The sequence below is a fragment of the Cyprinodon tularosa genome, unplaced genomic scaffold, assembly GCF_016077235.1.
Source record: "Cyprinodon tularosa strain WSP-4 unplaced genomic scaffold, ASM1607723v1 ctg144, whole genome shotgun sequence".
Lineage (NCBI taxonomy): Eukaryota > Metazoa > Chordata > Actinopteri > Cyprinodontiformes > Cyprinodontidae > Cyprinodon > Cyprinodon tularosa.
The window spans coordinates 19149-30064 of record NW_024038265.1 but is presented as its reverse complement, the minus strand read 5'-3'; the positions used below and the strand labels follow the sequence as shown (position 1 = coordinate 30064).

At 37.8% G+C, this 10916-nt stretch overlaps 1 protein-coding gene across 1 annotated transcript; it reads left to right on the top strand.

The window, feature by feature from the left end:
* Window positions 1-6267: 6267 nt before the first annotated feature.
* On the top strand, window positions 6268-7736 carry LOC119779239 (olfactory receptor 1-like). Its single transcript, XM_038278827.1, has 2 exons — window positions 6268-6578; window positions 6672-7736. The coding sequence occupies exons 1-2, from the start codon at window positions 6318-6320 to the stop codon at window positions 7281-7283; spliced, it is 873 nt and encodes a 290-aa protein (XP_038134755.1). The 5' UTR covers window positions 6268-6317; the 3' UTR covers window positions 7284-7736.
* Window positions 7737-10916: the final 3180 nt, after the last annotated feature.

Genomic DNA, 10916 nt, shown 5'->3' with positions numbered 1-10916 from the left:
AAGAAGGTGTGAAATAATTATTTTTTAATTTTTGTTGTACCTTATAAAGATGATAGATGGTAAAAAAAAAAGAAGGTGTTTCTTATAATGCAACACTGGGAACTGCACACCCTAAAACCAGTTTTAATGGCTGTAAATATGTGACACTGTAAAATTAACTTGAAAATCGAAAAAAAATGGAAATGTGCTTTCTTGCTCAAGTATTTTACAGTTCTATGTGTGTAAAGCATGTCTTAAAGTTTAACTGAAGCTGTTCTATTTGTTTGTCAATTCTTTCACGTAAAATTACGTGAACTTACAATGATATTTGAATTATTCATACCGATTGGTTTAAATACGGAACAAACCAGAAGGGAAAGCCAGTTTGAAGCATTTCAATATGGGGGAAACAATAAAACCCTTACATTCCAGATTTTTATAATTTTTGTGAAATGTGTCAATTTTAAATAAATAAAATCCTAAAACATGATATTAACCAACAGAAAAATTAAATTGTTTTTCCTTTTTACACATATTTTTCTGAATACAGAAAAGTCCCAGCTCTTCCTTAAAAAATTTTAATTTAAAAAAAAGTTGCGCAACAAACATTCCAAATCAGACAAAATATATTTAGAGTGTCCAAAACCTCATTTTTGAAATATACATTACAGTTCTTTGTGTGTACAGTCTTAAAGTTTAACTGAAGCTGTTCTATTTCTTTGTCCTTTCTGTCACTTAAAATAATTTAAAATAAGTATATGTTAGGTGAACTACGATGATATTTGAAATTATTCATACCAATTGGTCTAAATCCGGAGCAAACCTGAAGGGAAACATAAAAGATGGAACAGGTGACATTCTGATAAATATATTTTCCCTTAAATAAAGAAATGAACACAAATGCAATTGTTGAACCAAGTATTTACTTGTTTATAACCAGTGAAGGGACACTTCTGCTTTGGGCTCTCCTCACAATGATCCTAGGAACTTAAATAATTTCCATAGCGCAGGAATAAGCAGATCCTATAAAGCCTGCATAAATCATCTTTTAAGAATTTCTTACCCTTTTTAACAGTTGTTTTTTTCTTTTTGTTAGAATAACAAATCTGAATCTTATGATTAGAATAGGGTGACCATATTTTCATTTAGGAAAACCAGGACACCTTGGAGCGGGGGGGGGGGGGGGGGGGGGGTTGATTGAAAGAACAAATGTCTCATCATCGGGAATTGGAAGTTCAGTTTAATATAATACAATTCTGTGAATAGTTCCGTCTGAAATGAATGAAAATAGTTGTTTTAATGGTTATTGAGTCAGATATGTGGCGGTAATGTTTGATTTATCTAAAGGTTTAATCTGTTACTGTGTAAATGAGTTTGGCTGTAATTTAAGGACAGATTCTAATAGATCTGCAGAGTGGGAACTATAAATCTGATAGGAGTTAATTTTTTTTATTGTTGTTTTGCACAATATGCTTAACTAAGTATTTTTTGTTGTTGAATATTAGAGATTTTGCAGATATATTTTTATACATACATTGTTTAGATTTACTTATATATTTCTAACCCTTTTATAGAATAGAATAGAAAATCCCTTTATTGTCCCACAATGGGCAGATTTACAGCAGCAGAAAGATTATTGAAAATGGTCACACAAATGAGGACCTTAGAAAAATGTATAAGAATAACATAATAGGGAAGAGTTAAAATATAAACAATAAAATACTGTAAAGTGTTTTAACAATATAAAACTGGAGAATAAATAACCAATATGCTGCTATGGACATTTTTACAATAATGGATATTTGAAAATAGCAGCAACATCAGAGATGAGCAGAATGACAGCAGCAGGTTTTTAACTGACTAAGGTTTCTATCATTACATTTGATTTGATTTGTTCCTGCTCCCGGTGGTTGGAACATTTATTCCACTCTGGATTCTTGTGAGTCTTTGTTCACTTTACAATAAAAAATAAATAAACAAACAGTTTTGAAAACCTCAGTATTCATTCTTTTCCTGCTTTGTGTGTCAACTTTCACGGTTGCTAAGCAACAGAGCATACGGCGGTAAAACCCGCTGAAGGGAGGACTTGTTGGAATTTACAGCCAAAACTCTTCTGGCCTCCTCATTTTCAAGGACTTCGAAGGATCCAGTCTAGGTAGACCGCGTCCTTGGAGGATGCAGCCCAGGTTTTCTAACAGAGCCTCTGATTAAGAGCAGGGCTGCCCGCACTGACGCGACTCAGGCATTACGTCACACGGAGCGTCGTGCGCAGTGAAATCAGGACATTTCCTCAAAAAAACCCGGGACGCCCGGGACAGGACGTGAAATACGGATATGTCCCGGGAAATACGGACGTTTGGTCACCCTAGATTAGAAACCTGTATCTTGTTATGGTTGTCCCTTCACTTTTAAACCATTTAATCTTTGTGTTTTAGGAAGTAAAACAATTGTAGAAAAAGTTGACAAAGTTAAGAGTAAGTTTAAAGAGTCAAGGAAAATATAAACCATCCAAGCTAAATGTTTTTATTACCCGCCATAGAAATAATTTGCCGCAGTATATTTTTACATGCGGTAAATCCATGTATTGAAGCATTTCAATATGTAGGAAACAATATAACCCTTATATTCCAAAATGTAATAATTTGTGTAAAAAAAAAGTAAATTTTAGATACATAAAATCCTGCAAAATCCTGAAAAATTAAACCGTTTTTCCTTTTTACACATATTTGTCTAAATACAGAAAAGTCCCAACACCTCAGAAATTATAATGTAAAAAAAAGTTGCACAAAATCATTCCAGATCAGAGAACATATATTTAGAGTGTGTCCAAAACTTCATTTTTGAAATGCACCAACTCTTGTAAGCAGAGACAAAAATGGAAATGAATATGGTGAACCATTTGAGAAATATATTATATGTACTTCAGTGCAATGATATCTTTAATTTTAATTGATACATATGAATACACTTTCAAAAGTTCACAAGAAAATATTCAGCCAATAAAAAGTGTTAGGAACGACAAAAATTCTAATTATTTTTTTTACTATATTGAAACTTTATAACAGATACCCTCAAATTCAGATAATATTATTTATCAAGATATAAACAGCAGAGTGAACTTAAAACTGAAAATCACCAGAAAACACAACAAAATAAGACAAACAACAAAATAAGTACATTTGAATTGAGAAAGCTTCCTGGAGAGGTGGCGAAACGTCTTCAAATCTTGAAAACCAAGTCCAGTGGATATTTTTTTGAATTTTTACGGAATGACTATGACCTGGATGACTGAGAACCTTCATCAGCATACAACAAAATAAGAATTAAACCACTAAAACCAGGAAACAAGAAGCAAAGTAAAACTGAGGACTCAAAAGAAAACATAACAGAACCAAAACTGTAACACTACCCCCCACTCAAGGGTGGATTCCAGACGCCCGAAAATGGGGGAACCAGGAAAGGAGGGCAAGAAAACAAAAACAGAGTCCAAAAAACAACCCACCCAGGGTGGGCGAGGGCAACAGAAAGTCTCTGGATGCTGGCCGAGGGGCCGGAGGCGAGGCAGAGTCTGGAGACCCGCTAAAGGCTCCGACTCGGGATCTGGCCCGCTAAAGGGTTCCGACTCGGGATCTGGCCCGCTAAAGGGCTCCGACTAAGGATCTGGCCCGCTTAAGGGCTCTGACTTGAGTTCCGGCTGGTGGGGAGCTGATGGAGGTAGAAGGAAAGGGAATAGATCCTCCCTTTCCCCATAAAAGAAGTTTCATAGGTTAGACTCCTCAATATGGGGAGCTCTGACTGTGGGGTGTGTGAAATGAGGACCTGGTTTAAGTCTTTTCAATGACGGGGCTGACTTTTGGTCATAGAGGTTAAGACTGAGGCCGCAGGAGAAACTGACCTGGTTATGAGGGGGACTGAGGCTAGCAGCTGGCTGACCCACCGGAGGGGAGGAGGTGGCGATAGGCTGACCCGCCGGAAAGGGAGTGGAGGCATCAGGCTGACCCGCCGGAGATGGAGTGGCCTTCTTTCCCCGGCGGCGGTTCCGACACCTGGAAGAAGCAGATGGCAGGAGGGAACCAACAGCTCGTGAAGGTGAAGAAACAGGATTAGAGGTTCTAGATTACTGAGGTATGTCACAGAATGATGGTCTGGGTGGTGAAGGTTTACTGAATAGCTTAGCAAAGGCATCCTGTATGTTCCACTCAACTTGGGCAATATGTCCTGCCTGAAAGAAAAAGGTCCGGAGCTCTGGATATTGTTGGAGTCCACTGAGTACTTTTTCTGTGGTTCCCACCTGCTCCCAAGGTGAAGAGATAGTGGAAAGAATGTCTATATATTGTCTGAGTTGTTTAAAGGTACACTATGCAACCGGTGTTGATTTTCCAGCGAGGCTCCCCCCAGAGGACGAAAGTAAAAGTGCACTGTCGTAAATATGCACAGCTGTTCTCCTGGTATCTCCGTCAAGCCAGGCGCGGTTGTTTTGAGCTTAGCAGACAGGCGAACGCAACGAATGACTACTGCACGAAGATCGCCACTGTGCTAGCAACGAGCATGCTTTTAACTGGGGGCGTGTAGCAGTTCTCGCCTTAAAGCAAGACCGACTCTCGCGAGACTTCTGAGCCTGTGGGTGCAGGCCGAGGGCTCCTGCAATTGCAAGTGCGGTATTTCCCCCACAGACCACCAGGGCGGCCGAGAATACCTTTGTTCAACCTGAAATGACTCATTTAATCATCCAAAACGTTATGGAACACATTAAAATGTTGCATAGTGTGCCTTTAAGAAAGTCACTTGCCTTTACCTTAGGTGGCTCTGCTGGGTCCATGTTGGCTGCTTCCTACTGTCAGGATTAGGTTGTGATGTGAGGACCCAAATGCAAAGACAGGGAGGCAGAGGTGAGTTTCTTGACGATTTAATGAAGAGTAAAGAAACAACTGAGGCAGGAATCCAAAATCCAAAAAATCCAAGATGAAAACAAAGTCAAACAAACCAGAAACCTTGGAGAAGTCAGGGGGGGAAACTATCACGAGGAGGAAGACTCAGAGAGACGGAGTTAGAGGAAGTTAGACGAGGAACCAGCACCAAGGAACTGAACAGAGAGTGTATTTATGGGAGACTGAAACAAAGAGAGGACTAAGGAGGATATTGGGAGCAGGTGTGAACAGAGCAGAACAGGAGAGGAGCTAGGGAAAAAAGGAGAACACAAGAGGGCAGCAGAGGGCAACAAATAAAAACCTGAAAACTGAAAATAACCAGAAAACACAACAAATTAAAAATTAAACCACTAAAACCAGAAAACAAGGAGCAAAGTGAGGACTCAAAAGAAATATAATGTAAATATATATGTATATATTTATATTATCTTAGGTGGTTTGTTGTATATAGTATATACATATAAAAATGTTTTTTTTTTCTGGAGCGTGTAACAAAAGTAATTTCCCTCTAGGATTATTAAAGTATTTCTGATTCTGATATCTGCTCATTCACCTAGGTTCTTTAGACTTTTAGTCACGGGTTGACTCCTAGACTGGCTGTTTTAAATCTGAAATGTAGTAACTTAGACTAAGATTATTGGGTGGATATAGCTGAGGTGAGGTAGTTTGGACCTAATGATGCTAGACAGTCCTAGCAAACTCAAAAGTTTTGGGAACTTGGCCAAAGTTTGGGTTAGGTTCCCAAAACTTTGATTAAAGTAGGCATAGCAACTTCTTAAACTTTTTTTTCAATTTGTTAATCAAAAGTAGAAAGTTTATTTCAAAGTAATTGCAAAGTAAGGGTAAAAACATAGTTAGCAAAATGGCAACTCAAATACTGAATAATTATTCTGTTGTAACATCCAGCTTAATGTTTATAGTGATACAATCACAGAGATTAGGAAATAAATGAGAGTACGAAATAATCAACTCAGGAAGCTCAAAAAAATTTCGATATATTTTGTGGTGTAAATATTGATAGGTAGTGCATGACTGTCAGGACAAGATAAAGAATTTTGAGATATAATAGCTACATTTTTCATCTGCTCTTAGAATAATTAAAGTTATTAATTGGGGATAGGGTAACCGGACATTTTACTTAAGTACTGAAAGAGTAGCGATACGCTCACAAATTTAAATCATGTTAAAGTAAAAAGTACAGCAGCGTATGACTACTCCTAAAAGTACATTTCTTTCAAAAATTACTCAAGTAAATGTAACTGAGTAAATGTAGCTAGTTACTACCCTCCTCTGGAGAAGTATAAAGCGCCTATAAATAGTAGTTAAAGCCCGGCAGAATTTACTGACTGCTGGTGTGGAAATGTTCCCGTGTGTGCTCCTGCTGACAGTAGGCTGGAAAATAATCCAAACATGGATTTATTCAATCCAGCTTCTGTAAAAAACATTACCTTCATCCGACCTCCCTATTTTATTATCAGAGGTTTCACTGACTTGCCTGAAATAAGATTTTACTACTATTTTCTTTTTGTTGCCTACATATTTTTGGTCCAGGGAAATACAGCTGTAATGGCTTTAATATACCTGGATCGTAATCTAAGGACTCCGAAGTATGTTGCCGTGTTTAATCTTGCATTTGTTGACCTGTTGGGGGGCACTGCTCTAGTACCAAAGGTGCTTGACATATTTTTGTTTAATCACTATTACATCCCCTACAATGACTGTCTAACATTCTTTTTTTTCTGTTACATTTGTCTTTCCATGCAGGCTCTCAATCTGGTTGCTCTTTGCTATGATAGACTAATGGCTATAATGTTTCCTTTGCACTATCATGTGAACGTTACCCATAAGATTATGTTTTCTTTGATTGCTTTTTTCTGGTCAGTTGCTTTATTAGCTGTTTGTATTGCGATTGGTTTTCTGACAACACTTTCATTCTGTAATTCTGTGGTTATTAACAGCTTCTTTTGTGACCACGGTCAAATGTACAGACTGGCGTGCAATGATAATTTTCCAAGTTTTGTGATTGCAAATTTGCTTCCGGTTCTGTTTCTTTGGCTTCCTCTTTTGATAATAATATCCAGTTATATATGTATTGGTTATGCATTAGCTCGGGTTACCTCAGCTCAGGAAAGACTTAAGGCTCTAAAAACGTGTGTAGGTCATCTTTCTTTAGTGGCAACATTTTTTTTTCCTATAATAATCACATTTATTATGGGTCCTAGACTACATCCAAATTCCAGGATCATTAACCTCTCTCTGACCTCAGCTATTCCACCAGTGTTGAACCCATTAATTTATGTTATGCATACACAAGAAATGAAATTATCAATCAAAAGTTTGATAAAAAGAAGGAATAAATCTAAAATTATGAATTAGTTTTTCAAATGCCTATTTTTTTATATCCATACTAGAAAATTAACTGTCTGGAATAATTTGTCATACGTTTGGCTTTGTGACTCAGGAAGACTCAGTAGCCTTAGAATTCTAACTTTTGTTTCAATAAATTAGGCCTGAAATTATTCTCCTCCTACTTGATTTTCAGTTGAATTCCTCCCTGTCTTTAATGTCCATATATGATGGGATCACTAAAGAAATCACAGTTTGAGAGGGATTTCATGTTTAAAGTAACACGCATGTTTGTTAAATGTAAAACTGTTTTCTGTAAAGAAAAATCCCATTTATGGTAACTCCCATTCTAAAGTAAGTATTCTAGCATCATAACCCTGTCTTTGTTTTCCTACAAATGTAAGAGACCATAAGATGTCTACAATTATACATATAACAATAATGCACTCAAGTTAAAATAATAAAGCTATATTACATGTTGGGTTTCCTCTTGTTTCTATTTCATTCATGTATTATGAAATAACATGAATTGTTTTTTGACAGTACAACATCATAACAAAACTGCACTATCCTACAACTATCATTAGAATTAATAACAGCTTGGACAATGGTCCTTAATTTAAAAAAATTAATACACAATTTATGGCTCAATAGACATGACCTGAAAAGTGCAAGGGAGTATTTTATTGTGAGATCTTTAGCAGAAGGTTTTAACAAACAATGCATCTACCCTTCTGTCTGAATTTCACTCTAGTTGGACCAGGACTGAATTGAATTGAATTCAGTTTAATAAAATAGCACCAATTCACAAGACATGTCATCTGCACACATGCCTATTTGACAGTATAGGTGGATTGTATAATCCTCAGCACTAAGGCCAATGTGCTATTTACAGATTCAGATTGTGTTCTGAAGTTTTTTCCATTATTTTTGGATTGGATATGATTCAGTTTATTCAATAAGATTTAATTAATAAAAGTTCAAACTTGTTAAAAACATCAAGTTTGATTCTTTGAGCTAAATAAAACTAAATGGATATCAGGAAGTGTGTTGTTGTTGTTTGGGTGTCTTTTACCCTGGGGAAAACCTCCTTGTTGTCAGGCCACAGTCAAATATCCTTCAGTATGTTTCCCAATCAACATTGAGCAGCCAGCTTACTGACCTCCCCTTCCTCCATTGACCCTATAAGGGGTTTAACCTCACTGGAAGTGACGTATTTTCGCGTATATTTTCTGGCTGCTTACTGTAGTTCAATAGGTGGAAGCTCAAACCTCAACAGGGATTTCTTATGGAGGCTAACCGGTGTTCTGTTAGAACAGCATGTCAGCTCTGAGTGGCCATGGACTGCCACTCTGGGTCCCTGAGCAAGACCCTTAACCCCAGACTGCTCCCCAGGGGTAAACAGTGGCAGCCCACTGCTCTTCATGGGGATGGGTTAAATGCAGAACAGAATACAGAATGAATTTCCCCATTTTGGGACAATAAAGGATTTACATTATTACATTAAATTAGGTAAGATATTGTTTTCATTTTTAAAATCATAGAAAACAGAATTCCTTTAGGTTTGATTAAAATCACAGCAGCAACATGCTCATGCTACCCCAAAACGGAAGGGAGATGGTGTCCAAGAGCGGAATAGACAACTGACTGATGTGCAACATACTCATGAAATGAGGCACATTTAGATGCATATTTAATGCGGTTTAATGACTATGTTGCACTCCCGAAACAGAAAGGACTCCGTCTTCGTTTTTGTCAACTTTATTTGCCCCTCGTACACGTTTTTCTGATTGTTCTCTCTGGAGCAGCCGGGCATGAACACGCAGATCAAAACCATCACAAACTCTAGCCTTCTTCTTCTTCTTCTCCGAAAACTCCCGCCACTAACACTGACGTAGAGCCTAGATCAGATATGCGTAAACAATAGTAACTAGATGCAATGTTCTAAATAACAGCATTGACCAAAAAAAAATAACGGTCACATCGAACAAATCAATAACACAGCGACCAAATATTATATATCTAAATAAAATATGTTCAGGGTGCAACACCCTCCCCCACAAAAAAAAAAAATATAAAAATGCAATTGTCTAACATTAAACATGTTTTTTTCAATACAGAGGCAACATATATATCCAAGACCTAGTATTATGGCAAGTTAGCAGGCAAGTATATTAACAAATATTACAATATTACAAAGTTTGTATCGTCCTCATTAGCTGAGATCATCTTCATTCCTGTCTCCCAGACGAAGAGTGTTGCATGTGTGTCATACAGAACTATCTAGAGTCCATTAGTACTGAAGGGTGAGCAGTCCATAGAAGAATCGGTGGGCCCCCCAAAATCTTCACCAAGGGACAAGGAAATAACCCCATACACCCAGAATTGTGTTTTCACACCTTTGAATTACATGCAATAAGAATTTGCTACTTAAACAACTATTTCTAATAAACCTTTGTTTACCTATAGCTATCCTCATCAGTCTTTATCCAAGTCCACATTAACAGCTAAACTCTGTTTAAGCACAACTGGGTTTTGGCCAGTAACTGTACAAATTTACAGTTTTTACCGTATTTACAAGTCTCAACAGATTATTATCTTATTAGACTGAACTGTAATATTAACTAGCCTGTAAAATAACCAACTAGGAATGAACATCAACAGTTTGTTTTTTTAGTAAGCACTGCTATAAAAAGGATACATGGATGAGGATAGGCTGGCAGCGTTGACGTGGTTTTCTGGGGGTCCCTTTTCTCTGGTGGAACAGTTCCTCAGGACTTGAAAGCTCGGATGACCCAACTGGTCATAAGTGTAAATCCTTCTGGGCCGTCTCACCCTTCTTGGGTGTTCTCCAGGTGCCTCTTCATTCCTCCAGCCATCAGTAGCTTCATCAGCATCTGGATCAGCCTCCTCTCCCTCAGGCTGTATCTCCACATTCTCTTCCATGATGTCATTTGGCACAATGTTCTCCTCAGTGCTTGGATGGAATTCTTCAGCTCCTACATTTAGGGTTGACTCAGGTTGTTTCACTGCAGTCCATCCGTAGTATTCTTCCTCACTGGAACTTTCTGTATTTGATGCATGAGCAACTTGTTCACTTCTGTGATTCTTTGCTCTCCTTACTTTGTTTTTTTTGGTTTTCTCCTTAGAATCTGAACTGCTGAGATTGGTCTTTTCCACCAGGTAAGGGCATGGCAGTAGCAGGTTGCGATGTAATACTCTTTCCTTTCCCATTCCATGCAGGGGCCTTACAACAAACACTGGACTGTTTGGCCACTTCTGAGCTTTGACAACATAGATAACATCCTCCCAGTAGCTACGCAGCTTTCCAGGCCCCCCTCTTGGTGTTAAGTTCCTCACCAAAACATGATCACCTGGACTCAAGGTAGAGCTCCAAACGTGCCGATTGTAGTTTCTCTGTCCTCTTTTTGCACACTTTTCCATGTTATCCATTGCAATTAAATATGCCTCCTGCATTGATTCTTTCCACTTCTCAGCATAGCTGGAATGTGATTGGGTTACATCTTTTTCTCTCTTTGGAAAAATCAGGTCCACAGGTAACGTTGGTTCACGACCAAAGAGAAGAAAAAAAGGAGAAAATCCAGTTGCCTCATGAACAGTGGAGTTGTAGGCATGGATCACTTTGTTTAAGTGTTCCTTCCA